The sequence below is a fragment of the Limulus polyphemus genome, unplaced genomic scaffold (genome assembly GCF_000517525.1).
Source record: "Limulus polyphemus unplaced genomic scaffold, Limulus_polyphemus-2.1.2 Scaffold1227, whole genome shotgun sequence".
Taxonomy (NCBI): Eukaryota; Metazoa; Arthropoda; class Merostomata; order Xiphosura; family Limulidae; genus Limulus; species Limulus polyphemus.
In genome coordinates, this window is record NW_013666837.1 from 183137 (window position 1) to 203379 (window position 20243).

General features: G+C 34.7%; 1 protein-coding gene across 2 annotated transcripts in view; it reads right to left on the reverse strand.

Annotated features, from left to right (window-relative positions):
- Positions 1-12011: 12011 nt before the first annotated feature.
- LOC106462696 overlaps positions 12012-20243 on the reverse strand; it is a 69564-nt gene continuing 61332 nt past the window's right edge. For both annotated transcript variants that reach the window (XM_022390016.1, XM_022390017.1), the window contains 4 exons: positions 19729-19891; positions 15503-18530; positions 14666-15118; positions 12012-12784 (listed from right to left, as the gene is read on the reverse strand). In XM_022390016.1, the coding sequence (XP_022245724.1) occupies positions 14883-15118; positions 15503-18530; positions 19729-19891 (3427 nt within the window). In that variant the 3' untranslated portion in view covers positions 12012-12784; positions 14666-14882. The remainder of the gene's footprint in view (positions 12785-14665; positions 15119-15502; positions 18531-19728; positions 19892-20243) is intronic.

Consider the following 20243-nt stretch of genomic DNA (forward strand, 5'->3'; position numbering starts at 1 on the left):
GATTTATTAGAACAGCAAACAATTTTATCAGACACCTGTAGAAAGATGTGTAATTCAGCATCTCACCTATCACAACAAAATCTTACCAAACATATATAATGACAAAATATAACATCAAATTATAAATATTCAGTACTTGGTTTGTCCTCCTCGTACTCTAATTATCTCCGAAAGGCGACGTCGCATGCTATCAATGAGGTTATTGATGTGATTCACCGTGATTTCATTCCAAGTTGCCAAGTTGCAGAAGGCGCTGAAACTCAGCTACAGTAGATAGTTTAGGGTCGTGGTGAGCAATTGTACACCTCAGTTCTGCCCAACAGTTCTCAAGTTGATTACAATCTGGAAACTTTACTGGCCATGACAATCTTGTAACATAGTCATTTACAATACACCTACTGTGGGCAGTGGAATTTTCATCCTGGAACACAAAGTTATTGCCAAACCTTGTCCCAGCATATGGCAGAAATATCGTTTCCATGTGATGCCTGTAGGAGGTGTCATTGACGTTTCCCTTGAGGATATGAAGAGCAGTTTTTCCACCGTGATGAATAGCTGTTCAAATATGTACTGCACCACTTCCAGTGTGTTCCCTGTGGGAAAGACAGCCTTCCCTTATCTGTTCTCCAGGCAAATGACAAACACGAATCCTACCATTACCTTTAGTAAGCCGTAAACAGAACACATCTGAAAAGATGATATATTGCCAATGTCCTGTCTTGACCAAGTAACACGGTGACGGCGGTGATTTCTGGTTGATATCGATTTGCAAAGTAACCTTGTTTGGTCAGTCTCATATTCACTGATCTTCTGGATCCTATGGAAATAATTATGTTTCTTGCCTACCTGTTGCAAGACTTCTTTCAACCTGACCTTGACGTGTTAATCTGATTAACGGTCATCTCGGGCAGTAGTTTTTCTGCGTCGACCAGTAGACTTTCCTGGAACAACGTTTCCTGTAGTCTGATGACGTTTCAGAGTTCTGGATAGAGTACACTGGGGGTACCCTACTTTTCTGGCAATGTCTGTTTGCTTCATACTGTTTCTGAACAGTCGAACAATTTGACTTACTATAACCTCTAACACGTGACAAGGCATGACTATACACTAAGTATAGAGAAATTGTCTGAACAAAGTGTTGATCTGTTTCGAAAGCGATTATACCAAAAGCAAACCCATTTATATAAAACAAGATTTATATGGGTGTTTTAACGAACAAATGCTCAAAACAATTTATACAGACCAGAATAACAACTCGTACATGTTTGTCCGATTATATGATACCTTCTCTCTTATTACACGGGCATTTACTCAATAACCACTCCATGCCTGTTGACAAGAACATCAATATATATAACAGTATGAAAACATTTTGGCCAAGACTGTAGTAAAACGATTTTGGATTCTAACCACATTGTTACAATTCATATCCCCATGTCCAGACATGCTTTGCCTAATGACTGCATCTTGACAATAGTCCTACAGTGTATATTATACTGCAAAATGCACCATCATAAGGCTGTCATTTCTAAGGCACCAACTCCTTGCATTTTTCATAAGCCATTTAGTGTGAGAAGATGACAGCTTCCCACTGCAATTTTTACTGGCCAATCACACAGGATTCCATAAGTGCTGTGTCGGACAACTCTTCAGTATGTTTTCTTATGGAATATCATAAATACTCGTTTCATTTTGCAGCTGCTTCAGCTATATAACAATTGAACAAACATATTATGGAAGCAACTTGTGTACATATGTCTTGAGCCTGTTTTTTTTTTTTGTTGTTGTTGTTTTAATAGAGATCCTTATATTACATACTGTTGCCTGGGGCACTTGGCTGGATTATGTCGCTGACTTTTGTGTTCCGTGGGTTCTCACTTCTTACCTTTTACCTGGCTGGGGTACGACTTGCAGTTGGTCTCTTTTTGGATAGGCTTGGTAGCTCAAGTTGATGCAAAATGTTTTTTTTTCAATGCCATTAATACCAGGTAATATCCCCAGAAATTCTAAATCCTATCTGAACGTATCTTTTTCTTGTTCTATGATTTCTTTAAAAACGTCATACTCTTGTAGAACTATAAATGTTTTACAATGTGATCATGAAAGTTTTACTCTTTTGTAAAAGATACACAAATTAGTATTTTACAGGGTTGTAATGTAAAGAGCTATTTTTCTAAATCATAAGTGTTTTACACATTCGTTTAATCCAGTTTTAATAAAATGTGTTAGTATTTTATCTAAAGTGACATAATTGTGAAGCTAAAATGGTTTAACTTGGTCAAAAATGTTAAGATATGAAAAGATTGTGACACACGATACAGTTAATACTCAGTTTAAAATATTGAAACTACAAAAATTGTGAACCAAGAGCTGTTTTATCTATTTTTAAAATCTGAGGTTTATAAACCTATGGTTCTTCTATCAATCAGGAGGTTTAGTTTGACAATATCATGAACCTATAAATATAATAGTATTGTCTGTTGTATGTCTATGTAACTACTTCGCAGGGTGTGGATGGATCTCACCAAAATTGGTATGGAGGTTCATTGGGTGATGAGGAGATACAAAAAACTTTCAGTTTTGCATTTTCGCATTTTTACCCCTTTTGATGGAACGTCACCAACTTTGATATGAAGGTTTGTTGGGTCCATGGAGAGATACATACAAATTTTCAGTTTTTCATTTTGCCTTTTGCGATTTTTATGAGCTTTTTTTACTTGATTGAAGCCTCTCAGTGACACAGCAGTAAATCAGAAGGCTTGTAATGCTAAAAACAAAGTATTTAAGTCAGTGGTGGGCACAACATAGATAATCCATTGTGCAGCTGTGGGCGTAACAACAAACAAACAATCTTGACAAACTCGCGTAACACAGGAAAGGGGGTTTTATAAGCTCATGTCAATTAAGACCAAAGAAATGTAAGTTAAAAGTTATTAAACCTCAAAGTATTTAGTTGAAGTCAATTTAAACTAGCAGTGGGTAAATATTAAAACGGCTGTCTTTCTATAAATCATATCATTAGAAAGGTTATATATGATAAAACTAAAAGTGTTCTACTTCTTTGTAATGTACAACTTAAAACACGATTAAAGTAGAACTAAGTATTTGGTATCCTGAATGTTTGATATCAATAAATCAATAATTTAGAAAATTATACATGTATCTATAATTTGTGCTATGAAATCGTATTGTTGTGTTATTATTGTAACTAGCAGAAACGCCACCCTACAAGTAGCGTTTCTGCTAGTTACAATAATAATCGTAGTATTCATTTTCAGAAAAAGTAAACATTTTCTACACTGCACGGGAAAAGTGTTCGGAAGTTGCTGATATAAACTATAATGTTTTTTATATATTAAAAGTGGTATCCTTTATTGAAAAAAATTACAGTTTTTTTAAAGAACTCCATTTTATTAGTACTGTATTTACAAATTATATCAATAAAGATATAATCAAACTCTTACGTACATTCCTAGTAAAAGTCGTCTTCTTGTTGTGAGGGGAGTACTTTTAGTTAAAATTGTGTTCTGTGATAAAGAAATGGTTGTTGCACATACCATAGTTATTTTTCTAATTGGCTGAATCCTGAATACTCAAAATGTGAAATATTTTATGGATTTTTGTTTGCGGTGCCATTCAATAGACGGCGCCACATTATATTTACTATTTCGGTCACATACATAGATACACATATATACCCGCTACGTCCATTATAGTAATAAGATTGGGCTGTGCTTGTCCGTCTCATCTACTTACCTAGCTTTATAAGTGTTTCACAGGGGCAGGAGCATACTACTACATATGATTAACTGGTACATAGTTTTATATTTGTATACATATATAATTGGATTTTTAAATATAAAGCTTAAGAGTGGCTGAGGTCAACCAGAAGGTAAAAGAAGGAGGAATATGGTATGGAGAATATGTCAAGCGTTTCTTTCCTTATTAATTTATAAAGGTGAATCAAATGCCCAACTACAAAAATTGTAAAATGTTTATCATTTTCACGAGAACAGGTGTGCTTATAAGGTTTACAATACAGAACGAAATTTCTTGAAAAATGTGACTAACTTGTTAGCATCCTAGTTACCTATTGCCATAGGTCTTTCCCATTTGGAGCCACTAAACTGTCCTATGAAAATGTAATTATATATGTATGTAATTTTGTGTAGTCTCTATAATGAGATTTGACAGTACTCGGGGGATGTGCCCTTCCCCTGTTTTTTGCTTATAGAATGGCCCAGATTTCCTTCTGAAACAGAACTCTCTCGAGACCTCAGAGTTTAATGCAGTCCATCCCATCATGTGCACGTACCTGCCCACTGCATATTTTGTCTAGTAACTTCCTTGAATTTAGACAGATAGGAAACTAATTTTAATTCTGCAAAGTCTTTTTCTCTCATTCCTCTAGTCACTGCATATAACTGTGAAGTTATCAGTGTATCTAAGAATATCATATTCCATCGAAAAGAACTAATAAGTAACAAGGAAGTAAACTTTTAGTCCTAAAGAACGCAAAGGACATTTCTAATAAAACAATTTACAAGTAACGAAGATGGAAAACTAAGACCTGTCAAAAAATCTTACAATCAATGTACATGATTTTTTAATAAAAATTAATAAATTAATCATCATAGATCATGTAAATAACAATACCAGCAAAATATAGAAACATTCAGTTCTAAAACAAGTTTGCAACACAAACTTCAGTCATGTTAACAGTTCACGTCATCTAAACTATTACTTTATTTTTGGCCAATAGATGTCTGAGTGTCATGTAGTTGGCATGTTTGGACTATTAGTACGAGGATTCACGGTTCACTACCTATTACCACAATAACATGCTCCGAACTTTGAAGCTGTGGGTGCGCTATTAGAGTGTCGGTCAATCCTACTATTCGGCCAGACAAGAGTAGCTCAAGAACTGACAATGAGTGCTGTTGACCAGCCTACGCTCTAGTCTATAAGCTCAAAATTAAAGATAGCTTTGTATGTGTAGTTTTGCACCAAATTTCTGAAACAAAGATAAAGAAAGTTGTCACCATATATATATTTCTGTATTTCCTGTAAAAACATATCAATTAATTCTTTCAGATAAAATTAAATAAGCTAGTAGTTCTATAGAAGGGTACACAATAATATCTGGAAATTTGAGTTTTTTAACGTTTGTATCTCAAACATGTAAGACGACTTATTTTCATTCATTGTTTCAGAATAGCTGAGAAAAGCTACAGAAAGGGCTATATGCGTTTAGCCGTCACTAATTTTTAAATGATAGACAAGAGGAAAGGCCGCGCATGTACTAGTGATTAGTGAGCCCGATTGTGAACCCGAGGGTTCGTGGTTTGCCTCCCATTGCTGCGACAATACTCTTACACTATTTTTTTACCTGTTTATGTTGTATAATAAGCTGCATCCTTTGAAGAAGGCAACACTTCATCTATTAGTTTCCATGACAGACACAGTGTCTTCGTGGGCCTTAGTGTCCGCCTATCCTTGGTTTTTTTAGGATATATATATAAAACTAGAGGAAGGACAGTTAATAAGCAACAGTTGGACTATCACTCTTTAGTACATACGTGTCTTCAATCGGCCAAGTGCATATTTGGGCAGCAACGAGCCGTGAATCATAAATACTAGGATTCACAGTCCGAGCAAGCTACCCATAAACCCACACGTGTCTAGCCCGACTTAAATTCAACTACATATACGGAAATACATTGTTTGTTCTACGTTTTACGTCATATTAGATTTATAATTATTGCCTAATAAGGTTACAATGACTTATGTGTCTTTTGTTGCCTGACCATTTATCTTCATTACTGTTAACTTTTATCTCTATCTACTTGGAAATATGTATGACAATACTTTGCAGCTGTTCCTCAGGTAATAATTTTTGATATCGAATGTATCTCATTTGGTAAATGACATTTATAACATACTGTCTATTGAGAGACTGTGAGTGGCCATTATTTTACGAGGTCTTGTGTTCCATCTCTCCTTCATCTAAATACCTTTAACGTCATTGTAATGCGTACACTCTCATCTAATCTGTACATTCAGTGTTCCCAGAAAAACTGTTTCTGGAACAATCTTGTTTGTCTTTAGACAATTATAATAAACTTTAAACTGAAAACATATTCATAAAGTAGTTGAAACTTGAGGGAAGCGAAACGGAGATAGCCTAAACGTTGACTGATATGTTAAGATAACCAATGAGTTATAAAACACATTTATAAGAACTGTAAGACAACTGTTTACAAAAAAACAAAAAAACATGATAATGAAAACTTGTATTCTGTTTATAATTGTTTTTGATTTTTCAGGATGTTTATCTTAAATCTGTTAATTTGTTTTAAACTAACAGTTAATAATAGAGTAACATAAAGTGTCTGCGTGTTCCACTGAATTTAGGAGGTTACAAGAAATACAATTTTTATTCAAGCTAACGTATAATTTGGCTACATTTCATACATTGATATATTTTATGAACATTTTGAGCCTTATGATATTATTCTCTGTGTATTTTTGTGCATCCTGAAATAAACTGAATATAATTTCCTGCACTTGACATGAATTCTGCTGATGAACTTTATTTTGAATCTATTCTTTTCATAATTCCTGCACTTGACGGGTATCCTTAACTTCACTCAGCCATATTGCTTGTGGTATGTTTGTATCCTGAATGTCATTAGGCTATACTTCTGTATTTTACGCACAACTTAACCCTTTAGGCGTGTATTTTTTTTCAGTCATATCACGCTTAAAATCATCGTCAGATAATTCAGGTCCAGAGCCAGAATCATCGTCAGCTTGAATAAGTTCAATTGTCTCTTATAGTGTGTAAACACTGAAGCGATATGGTGTAATTTTGTGTTCGTTTTCTCATAAAGATTAAACAATTTTCAACTAAAAATATTACTGATATTGTGAATAGCAACATACGCCATGCTGGATACGAATCGACGGCTGAGATTGTCATCTGTGCAGATTGCTTTGACAATTGATTTTGTACGATCGATTCACATTTATAGCGGGCGGTTCAAACCGCTTTATGTGGTTGTTGTACTATTCCATACTAATATTGGCTGGAGACGGCTTGAATGGGTAATGAAGAAAAACTTTAATATAAGTTTAACATAACAGCAAATGTACAACGTTTCGACAAGGTTTTGTGATCATCAGGTACAAGTAATTTACACTGACACGGATATATATATACAGTATTGAACTAACTCCTCAATACAACATTTAACAGTCTTTGCCAAAAAAGGATTTATCATACAGAATGAGAAAAAGGAAAAAACAAAAACTGACTAAAAGCAACTCACCTAAAACAAATACCACTAGCACAGATATAGAGATTATAGATAACCATGAACAAAAGGAAGAAAATGCCTATATACAAACACACCATGCAGAACACATAGAAGCACACAATAACACACAAACACTATATGTACAACATAAAGAAACACACGAGAATACACAAGCACAACTAATGAAACAAAATGAAGCAAACGAAGAAACACAAGTACGGTCACACAAAACTATGGAAGCAGACGAAGAAACAAACGATTTTACACTAATAACATAAAAAAAGAGCAAACAAATAACACAGAAACAGACACAATATCGCAAGGAAACAAAACACTCAATCAACCATCAAAATATTCTGTTATCATACAAGGAATTACAGGACAACTTCAGAAAGCCACAAATTGCGTCAGAAATTAAAAGGTGCAAGCTGGAAGTCAAAATAGTAGCAATTAAACGACTAACCAAAGGCAATGTCCTTGATAAAGGAACAGAGGCCGCTGACCTCAACCGCCATCTACAAGAATGGCCTAAAGGTGCTTTCGCACCAGGAAGTATTACCATACATATTCCAGGAACACGATCTGATCCAAAACCATTTGTGATTAAAGATATACACACCAGCATTACAAACGAACAGCTTCCAAAATTAACTCACACACATAAACATAAAATACACGAAAATTGAAAGACTTTTCTCAAACAAAACACAAAAAACTTTCAAACATAGTTAAAGTATGTGTACAGAAAATACAAGATATTCAGAGCATGATATTAAAAGGTATCATTCTCTGGCATCATAATTACAAAGTAGAACCAACAAAAACACCAGTGATAGTTGTAACCCAGTGTTACAACTGCCAACGCTATGGACATGTGACGGTAGCATGTAAAGCTCTCCCACGCTGTGTTGGTTTTTTGGGAGAGCACAGAAACTCAGAATGCCTCTGTAACTGCCAACAGCATCGCACAGCAAATTACAAAGGACGACCTAAGTAAAACACGAATAGTTAACATACAAAATAACTCAATTACAAACACACAGAACCCTGAAGCAAACAGAACATGAAGAAGAACACCTCTATTACCAACACCAAAACCTCAAGAAACCCAAAACACAAACAAACAGTCTACATCATACACATATGCACAGGCAGCACGTAAACACATTCAAACTCAAGAAACACATAAACAAGTGAAAAACACACAATCCACAAGTCTCACAACACAACAACACGAAACACTAAATCAAGTAACAGAAGCAGCCAATAACATATTTTAAGAATTTATAAGACAATACCAAAACCCACAAAATCAAGAAGACTATTCACTATTCAACATTTTACACCTTTACTTCCTCATATAACACAATAAGTTGTAAGTTCACAAACAAGAACACAGCTACAATAACCATACTAACTAATACATAATCAGACAAAATAAACGGTCATGGCCATGAAAAGGAAGGTAGCAACAGAGAAACCAAAAGAAATCCAACCACTTATCTAATAACCAAACAAAAGATCAACAACTAACAATAGTTCAGGAGGGAGGAAAAGGTCAAACTAGCACTTGACCCTCCCAGGTCTCCAAGACCTAAGCCCCAATGAGATGAGATAAACTGTTCCATAGGAGGAAGAGGTCTAGATAACATCAGAACCTCCCAGGTTGCCCAAACACAACCAAACACCTATAATATTCTACATAGTGTTCCATGGGAGCGAAACCAGCGAATAAACCGTACAATTGCCGCCTGATTAGCCTGAACAGCTGTATAGGCAAATTCCTAGAACGTATAATTAGCAATAGACTATTCACATTTCTGAGAGCCACCTCTAAGTTACCAGAAATACAAAACGGATTCAGAAAATTCCGACAAACAAAGGAGCATCTAGTTAGCCTAACAGTAACAATAGCAGATAGCTTTATATAAATGAATGCACTGTCGCCTGCTTTCTCGATATGGAGAAAACCTTGACACCGTATGACACAATGGTCTCAGGTTCCACATAGTGGAAATGGAACTATCGCGCGGTATTATTCGCTGGCTGTCCAACTTTCTGAAAAACAGAAAAAGTAGAGGGTACCTACTCTGAGTATTTTACTCCAGAAGTGGGTGTACCCCAGGGGAGGTAGGTTAGCCCTATACTATTCAGTATGTATGTTAGCAATATGCTGCTTAAAGAACAAAATGCAGGCTTTGCCTCGCAATTCACGGATGATGTGGCAATTTGGAAGAGCTCCCCCACACCCTCTATAGCAGTTACGAATATACAACCACAGTTAAACAGAATACTAGCATACTGTCAAAAATACAGAAAAAAATAAATGTTCTAATAACACGAATAGTACTGTTCATCAAACCAACCGAAAACAGTATATACTTACACGGAGCTCTACTCCAGACTGCAACATCTCCAAGATTTCTAGGACTGGTCTATGATTCCAAACTAACGTGAACCAACCATATAAAAGAAATTAGAAATAGAGTTTGGCAACACATAAAACGACGCTAGGAGTTTGTCAGGCACAAATAAAGAAACAACAGCTTAAAACGTTATACAAATATACACTATGTATATAAAACCAGTCATAAAATACGCATGTCCGGTATGGATTTATTGCACCCACACAGGTCAAAAGTAAATTACAAAACTTACTTCTAACCTCAGCATTCAGAGTACCCTGATCAAAATGATCAAATTTCTCACATAAATACGCTAATCTACAACCATTACCTATGCAAAATAGACCTAAGTATCTTTCCTAATATATACTTACTATAAGTGCATAAGTAAACCACCTAAAGTTAGCTCGTACTCATGTCATTAGAATAAAATGTTGTTGTTTTTTTGTATTTGGACAATACAATCCTAGCAAATTAATTTAGTGAACGTATGTGATTGTCAACGGAACTGTATGTGAATGTTTTCACACAAACCTAAGTGAAATGAAAATGCTAATGGTGTTGGACATGGCCCAAGGAAATGGGTCAGAAAGAGGGCTTGGAGCTAATTTCGAGCACAACTACTGACTTTTATACAGTAATAAAATTAGCATTTTCCTGTATATTAATGAAAAAAAGGGAAATAAAAACTAACCTACTGTACAGGGGTAGGGAAAGAGGTCACCGTTGTACCTACCCCACCCCCAGGTCATAGATCAAAAGACCCATACAGATTTTCGTTCGTTCGTTTGTACTGCGATGGGACTTGCAGGCAATCGTAGCGAACATGCAGGAGTTGCATGTTGTAAAAATAGATATTCCTAACGGATATGGTGTAGAAATGTGCAGGCTTTATCGAAGAGAAACAAGCAATCAAACAACAGCCAAGGAAGGAAGTATAGGTTCGGTGTGTACCTGATCCTCCCGGATCTCTTGACCAAATAACAACCACAGAGAAACAAGCAATCAAACAACAGCCAAGAAGGAAGTATAGGTTCGGTGTGTACCTGATCCTCCCGGATCTCTTGACCAAATAACAACCACAGAGAAACAAGCAATCAAACAACAGCCAAGGAAGGAAGTATAGGTTCGGTGTGTACCTGATCCTCCGGATCTCTTGACCAAATAACAACCACAGAGAAACTAGGACGACAAGTGCGAGTAAAAGGTTATTTTCACCATACATCTATTTACTCTATAATGATAGTATTATTACACTTTAAATTTGTGCAAATTCTGTTTAGAAAATCAGCTTTAGTGTAGTGTAATAGTAATATACTTATAAGGAATTGGTGAGAGCCCGAAACTACAATAGTAATATACAATATTCAAATGTTATAGACATTTGTTCGGTATTTTGTAATTTTATTTTATATCCTTTACACCTTCCCACACACATAATGTACATCATTTGTCGTAGTAACATTCATATTCTAGGCTTGTAATTATGATTAATTTCTTACATGAAGCTATCTGAACATAATAATTATAACCTAAATAAATTGAAATAAACTATTTTTAATGTAGACAAATTGATAGAAACATGTAACAATGAAAGATATAGTTTAAATTAGTTAATCAAATATTGCTTGAAAAACTGATCACTGGAGTAAAATTGAAAAAATAGAATCAAGATTATACAAAAAAACACAATATAAATTTGTCTAAAGAATAAAAGCCTACAAAGATATTTTAATAGATATTTACTTATCGAACTACGAAGAAAAGATTGTAAAGTAAAAGAATATGTGCTGGTTTAGGTTACGTGAGCGTTTTTAACATATGTTATTATATTAGTACACCAGGCAAAGAAGAGTAGAAAACCCCGAAGGCTGTAACCGTTCCTTCACTCGATATGAACAACAATAGTCACTGTAGATTGGATAAGGCTACTATTCTTTTTCGCCACAGACATAGGAGATAATAATTTTATGAAGCTTGAGGCAGGAAGAATGATTCGAAATATATATATATCAAGTAACATTTTTTATTATACAGCATTTTCTTTTATTAAATAACACATTTAATTTGATTTTCAGTCTTGGTTTGGTTAACGTTCAACAGACCTGAATTAAATTATTAAATAATAATATTTATTGTTCAATGGGGAAATGTACTTGAAGAATAATCTTAATATTATTTCCGTCTTAATTAGGACGTTACGTCACAACAGTTATCCCACTATTCGTTGGTAAAGGAGTAACCCAAGAGGTAGTGGTGACTAGCTGCCTTCCCTCTAGTCTTACACTGTTAAATAAGGACGGCTAGCGCAGATAGCCCTCGTGTAGCTTTGCGCGAAATTCAAAACAAACAAACCAAACCACAACAGTTATCAATACCAAGTAATCTAGCTATTAACAAAATATCACAATTCAATACCAAAAGTACGTTATATTAAAAAATAACTAGATGGTACCACGTTTAAACAGCTTAACAATTTTATATTTTTTGTTGCTTTTGAGTAAAATATTATCTTTATATTTTATTCACTGAAAGTTTCAAAAATATTGAATTGTTTAGTTACAAAAACATTTATAGCTATCTGATCGGACGAGGAAGCTAAAAAGTAAACAGAATATATATACAATCGGTGAAATAACTATTATGTCGTTTGGATAAATACTTTAAAACACATGTGATACATGATATGTTTGACCTGATAATATTTCATGGAAGCTTAATACAGTAAAGTAAAATACAGTAAATTATATTATCTAGTAAAACCTTCAACTTACCTTACTACATTACATAACATACATAAACATACATTTACCTTTATATCTTTACCATCTACTGATATTTTAAATGGGTACAAAAGAAAGGCTGGAAAACTTCAGCAAGTTTCATCTGCAGAGAAAAAAGTAAACTATTTTACATTAAAATCCGTTAGACTTCAGTCGATGGTTAATCTACATTTATAGAACTGTTTTATTTTAGTTGATTTATTTCCACGATTTCTGACCCCCTTGGCTGATTCCAGTCCTAAATACCATTGTGTTCAGGAGTATTTCACCAGTCAGTCTGTAATTAGGAAATCAGAAAATACTTACTTTAATTACACTTTTACACACTTGCAATGTTTTCCAGAATATATCATAATTCGAACAAATTAATCTTTCAAAATTATGATAAGCTGTTATGCTAATTGGTATTCAAAATAAATATTTCGTAAGAAATTGCATATTACAGAGTACCTGTTATTAGTTCCATAATCATAGGTGATTATTAAATATAAGTTTCACCATCCAATTGTTTTTCACTATAGTAAGTTAGGAGGCGCTTTTTTTATCGTACCTTTCACATAATCAAAAAAAATATTATTCTATATTTTAGTCCCTCTGGAGACAAAACAATGGGTTAGCACGCTGAAGGGTTTTCTTCAATACACTATTGTGGCTTTTTGAGGGGAAAATGGAACGTCTAACATTTGTGTAACTCGGGGAAATATTGTGCAACAAATACATTGAAGTTACCTATTATTGAAGTGTTACTGAACTGCTTCTTCGTTAGCGATTAATTGGAGAAATTTTGTTAAAAAACTGACACATAGATATGTACAGAAAAAAAAAGCAAAACTCTTATATATATGTATACTAATCAGAAGAAATGATGTGACAGATTTAAACGCTCTGAACTTAAGTATATCGGCTATTAGAAATGCCATCTAAGAAAGCTCTTTTACTATAGACAGTTACGATGTTTATGAAGTTAAATATCTGTTCAGTAAGTTTAAAAAACATTATAAGAATTAATATTTAGAGCGTTTTATCATCTCTTTAAGATAACTTGACCATAAACCTGCACAGTTAATTCCTATTCAACAAGTAGTTTATCGGGTATTTGTTGTTATTACCTATTCAACAAATAGTTTATCAGATATTTATTGCTATTACCTATTCAACAAGTAGTTTATCAGATATCTGTTGTAATTACCTGTTGAATAAGTAGTTTATCAGATATTTGTTGTTATTACCTATTCAACAAGAAGTTTATCAGATATCTGTTGTTATTACCTATTCAACAAGTAGTTTATCAGATATCTGTTGTTATTACCTATTCAACAAGTAGTTTATCAGATATCTGTTGTAATTACCTGTTGAATAAGTAGTTTATCAGATATTTGTTGTTATTACCTATTCAACAAGTAGTTTATCAGATATTTGTTTTTATTACCTATTCAACAAGTAGTTTATCAGATATTTGTTGTTAATACCTATTCAACAAGTAGTTTATCAGATATTTGTTGTTATTACCTAATCAACAAGTAATTTATCAGATATTTGTTGTTATTACCTATTCAACAAGTAGTTTATCAGATATTTGTTGTTATTATCTATTCAACAAGTAGTTAATCAGATATTTGTTGTTATTACCTATTCAACAAGTAGTTAATCAGATATTTGTTGTTATTACCTATTCAACAAGTAGTTAATCAGATATTTGTTGTTATTACCTATTCAACAAGTAGTTTATCAGATCTATTCAACAAGTAATTTGTCAGGTATTTGTCCTTGTTATCAAACTTAGTATTGCAACACTATTTTAGGAATTATATACTAGGGTAATATTTTTTTAGTTTCGAAACTACTTTTTATTCGTCAAATACCCTTGTTTAGCCGCTACTAAATTTAGAACTGTTGGACTATAAAAAAGGCACTTAGTAAATAACACCTATCGCCAAATCTTGGACTAAGCTTATATGACCGAATAGTGGGATTTGGCCGTCATTCTTATAGCGCACCTATGGCCCCAATGTGCAAAGCACATTTTAACGACAATAGGGCGCAAACCACGAATTCTCATATTCACACTCCGCTCACGATAACCGGTCCTGTTTGGAATAAAAACTCGTAAAATGAGAAACAGTAAATTCTTTTAGAAAACAGCTGTTTATAAACTTACACTGGGACTCATTTTGTCTGCTTTTAAGCGTGTTATTTCTTCAACTTCCACATCTTTACCAGTGTTACAAATATACTTCTGAATGTACTATGAATTTGCGCTTCTTGACGATTTTTTCTTAAGTTGTTGATGGACAGTGATTTTTTTAAATATGTTAATTCTTTTGTTTAGGCACAAAGATAGGATGGACCAACTGTGCATTCTGAGTGGTTGGTGGTTATACGTAGGACAAATCAGAGGTAATCTTTCGGAAGCCAACACCACAACACAGAAGTCCCGTGCAGCATACATTTTCATCAGGAATCTGTAAGTTGCTATTGTGCCATTCATTGGTCTTGTGATGTTTTGACATCAAGGGCTCTTTGGTCATCACAAGAGGGGAATCGCGACACGTGGGACTTGTTTTGGTCGCAAGAGGATGAAAAGTGGAAGGCTTGGTATGATGTTCAAGACCTATAAAAAAGAGAAAAGTGTTTGTTATCCTTTAGATTTGAATTATTTACTGATTTTTTCTTACCTTATTAGAATGTCATTAAGTAATTCCAGCTTTTAAGAACAAGATCGTTGATAAGCCTTTAAAAAAAGGGTTCTAGCAGCTATTAGGAATCAGTATATTTAGATGTAAAAAAAAAGGTTAATACAATATTTCATGGATTATACCATGGAACAGACAAGGGCCTACTCACAGATAAATTAGCGAACTTCTCAAAACTTGAAATAATCCACTTTTATGTCCGAACTCTTCTGTACATATTGTTAAGCATTATACCTTCACAAAATTATGCACGGACTAAACCAAACGATAAAGTTAACTCTTCTTTTTTTTTTCTAACTCACCCATTGCCTTACGTCGAACCCCCTTTTTATTCCGATGCTCTCCAGTGTCACATTCGTTTCCTGATTCCTGGCTAGACGACGCAGGTGTTTCTTCACTGTCCCGCATCATACTCTCGTACCCACTGCTTGTCCCAGAGAGCTGATGTAGTTTGAGAGGCAGTATCTTTGACCCTTCTCTGGGTTCACCACTAACAATACTGCTGTCACTTCCGCGCCCGCTGCTAGACTTTGTAGAACGGGCCTGAGTGATCTTAGCATAGGGTGAAATTAAAGGTGAGTCTATTGGACAGTTTCTGGGGGAACTGTCAGAACTACACTGAATGTCACCCGATATCGTCTGAGTTGTATTATCATCACAAAACGACAGAGACGCCACACCTTCTCGAGATAGATAAGAAATAAAAGGTGATTTTATACGTTTATCTAGTTTCTGAAAACGCTTGGTATTGTTAGTCGGTTTTACTTTGCTGAAAAGTATCACGCTTTTGTTGTTGATCTCAGTTGAACAATGTTGTAACTTAGAGTGAGATTGGGAAGCCAGATCTCTTTCCTTGACGTCACTGCCACCAAAATCTTGAACTATTTTTATTTTTGAAAAGTTTTGATGACTGCAGTTTTGTAAAGCGCCAATATTCGTAAAATCCAGTGGTTTGACTTCTAATATTATTTCATTTTCATTTTTTGGGATGCACAGTTGTGGGTTGTACCCACTTGAATCAACGCTTTGAGTGATATCGCATGAGGTTGTTCTAACTTCAGTATTTGGATTTGTAAATCTCGCATTAAGCATGGAATGCTTATTACTTTGTGCGTTGTGACTGTCTAAGTTTCTTTGCTGTTTTGTCAGCATTTCACAAGGTTTGGAATATAGTAATTTTTCTCCAGTCTCTTGAAAAGCTAACATTTTCTTATTTACTTCATGGGAAAACATACGAGGAGGATATTGAGTTTCAAAACCTTTCAATTGTTGAAGTTCTAAATCTCCAAGTTCACCAAGGGAAGCAGATTTTTCTTTTGTTTGGTGCACTATTGGTGAAACGGCCAAAATCGGCTTTGGTTCACGAGAGGGTTTGCTCAAGAACGCTAGAAGTTTCTGGTCACATGGTAATCGGAGTTTCGTGAAGTCCACTGGCTCGCTTAGTGTGCTTGAAACTTCAGGATCTGTGGTAATTTTGTCACTATAGATTGACTTGAAATCTTTACCAGGGAGAGATGTTGTCTCTAGATACTCATCGTCACTCTTCTCCTTGACTTTCAAATTCTGATCTCCAAAAGAGTCCCAGCAAAGAGAAGGCCGTACATCTGGAACCGTTTCTCTCATAAAATACCTTTTCTCATTGAGGCCTGTAAGATCTAAATATTCCCGATTCACATTTCTCAGCATTGACTGAAACCCTCTGATACTTTTGCTTGTAGCAAACTCTTGATCACAACTGTTTAGACCTTCAACTTGTAAATCCATGAATGATGAGTCTAGGGCGAAATCAGTCTTACTCAGAGTTTTGAGAGGACGCTCGGTAAGAATTTCATATTTAGTGTTCGAATTTGTTCCTTCACATTTGGAGGGACTGTCTTGTAACATAGCAACAATGATATCTTCTTCATTGACTTGGAGACAAGAATCTTGCATTTGCACTGATTCACCTTCCCCTTCTGTTTCAAACAACTCTATGTCTTGATCACTATTAGTGTCTTCAGTCCCATGTTGATCTGTTTGATTTTCTCCCTCATTACACTCTTCAACATCTGTAAGGTAAAACGATCGACTACAGTCATCAAGATATTCATAGGCTACGCTGTGTCTGTGGTCTTCGATAGTTGGTATAGTTTCTTGGTGCCACGTTTCCGGTACATTGTGTTCATTGAAAGCTAGAAACGCCTCGTTGTGGTGACGAATATTACCTTGGAGTTTTTTCTGATATTGAACAGAAATATGTTCATCTTGGTGGAACTGGGGAACCGTCTTTTTCAGTTCACAAATGTTCTGTTGCTTCTCTGGACCCAAAACGTCCATCTTTTTTATTATATCTGAAGAGTTTCCCTCCATCTCTGTACACGAAACATTCTTTTTCAATGGCGGGAAATCTATCCAAACCTCTCCTTTCAAATCCTTTATATTTTGTTGCACATGTTGCGAGTGCTCTTCCACCCATTTCGAAATAAATTGCTTTTTGTGTTCATCTATGTGGCCATGAAACTCGAACCCAGGTCCATCAACCCATTGTTCTTTCTGAAGACTTTTAAGTGACAGATTTTCAAATTTTGATTTACAAAACCTTGGACCATCAATCCAAAGCTCATCACTTTGAACTCTTGGGTCTCGAGTACTATGTGTTTTGGCACTGTTGCTATGGCTACTTGAAGTAGAGAGTTTTCCTTCATTCCGTTTTATGTACTGTAGTTTGTGTTTGAACGGATATTTTCTAGAAGCTTGAGGGCCTGTTGATTGATTAGGTAGTCCACCCTGTTCTGGTAAAACTATTGTATGATCACTAGTGGATGATGAATTAGCTGCCTGCAGCCTTTCATTCAATCGTTTTTCTGTTTGATGGTGTTGATTTTTTGTTTTTACTGCAAAAGCATTAGGCTCAACTGTGTTTATTATAGTTCTATCAGCAACTCGCACGTTCGAGTTTTTTTCACCTACACTGTAATTTCTCAATGCGTTTCTTGATGACGCATTAGTCATCGAAGCGAAGGCATTTTTTCCATTTTTAGAATTGAATGAATACTGAAATTTTGCAGTATTCACACTTTCTTGTGTTATTACAGCACTTTGACCATTATGATTCTGTTTAGTAGGCCGTGGTGACAATGAAACATTGCGCTTAACGTGACAACTGCTTACAGATACTCCCCGTTCTCCGACAAAAATCACCGTGTCGCAGGACTGTTCACTGCTGGAGGTATTATCAGGATCGCTACTGCCAGACTTGCCGTTGTCTTCAGTAATTGCGTGAACTTTCAGAAACGGACGGCACACCTTTCGATCATCACTGGAACTTTCGCTGGAGCTCGCCCCTGGAAACTGAAAAAAGTTAGCTTGATAAGATTATACGATTAATAGTCGCCTCCGGAAACTAAAAAAAAAGTTATCCTGATAAGCTTATATTATTAATAGTCGCCCCTGAAAACTAAATATGTTAGCCTGATAAGATTATATGATTAATATTCGCCCCTGGAAACTAAATATGTTAACCTGATAAGATTATATGATTAATAGTCGCCCCTGGAAACTAAATATGTTAACCTGATAAGATTATATGATTAATAGTCGCCCCTGGAAACTAAAACAGTTAGACTAATAAGATTATATGATTAATTGACGGATACGCGATATTTTAAAGGTAATATTTTCTTTACCAATTTATATTGCCAAATAAACCTGAAAACACTTGATAGATGACTGTCATGTTTTTAGTTTTTGGTCCTATTGTTAGTTCACTATTTATTGTAACATTTTATTTGCACAACATAATCTCCGATTTTCTTTTCGTAGATCTTAGGAAAGTTACAGAAACGAAACGTCTGGAAAATAAATATTTCTTACACAAGTCACAAGACGCCATATTTTGCTTTAGAGTGTTCTTTATAAATGTAAGTTGATAACAACTTATATGACAACACAACTTGTAACATGATTTCTTTTGTACAACTTTTTACATTGTATTTTAAGACTTATAATTTTACACGAGAAGCTTTAAGCAGTTTAGATATTTTCATTCAAAACATATCAAATTTTTAGACCAAATATTAAATTAAACATATCTATTCATTCAACATCACGTTCTAATTATTGCTAACTAAACACTCATTCCAGACACCAGAGACATCTGTATAACGCACACGCACATTTTACCTTTATTCAATATACAAATAAACAGCCCTTTAGTTAAAACATAACGTCAAATAACTTTACAATGCAATGAAAAAAATCATACGTTTAACTGATAAGAAAATGGACAGAAGAAGAGATCATTTTAACAGTATGAACATTGTGATGATGCTGTCCTTATTTTATAGGCTATATATATCTATTATGAAACAAATGCAACATTAAATTTGGCTTTATATAAACAAATGTAACATACTTTACGCAAAGCTCTAAACAGTATTTTTAGATCGGAAGTGTTGAAAATCAATCACATCTTTTTTTTTTCTTGTACAAAACGTTTAAATCGTTCAGAATTCGGTAACCCATTCGTGCTGATAATACTTTTACTCACTTTAAACTTTTGTCTTCTCAGCCGATGAATCCTCGCTGCTAGTTGAATCGTAGCTAGGGTTTCGGAATAATGTTCGGGAGCAGAAGAAACATGAGCTATCATGGCTGCCCTACAAGTTAAACTTCCGAGAGCTTCCCGAAGAAGCTGAGTAAGCTTGCTGTCTCTATTTTAAAAAATTCAGTATTGTTTTTACGCCGTATTCTCATTTTTGAGATGGAAACAAAACCAATTACACAGGCCTGCAATGTTTTTATTGTATTGATATTTTTACATGTTCTACAGTAATTCCTCTACGCTGAATACGAAAATGATATCCATTTTTTTCCATCACGTACAGATTTTTCACAAAACGTCTTAACGAAATACATAAAAAAAGACCACAACCCGTAGTTCTGAGATTAAAAGACGTAGATTTTACAAAATATCAGGATGAATGAGGATGCATATTCGTTTGACATCTATGTTCTTCCCTTTTCTTCAGTCTCTTTGTATTTTTGTTGACAACCATAATGATT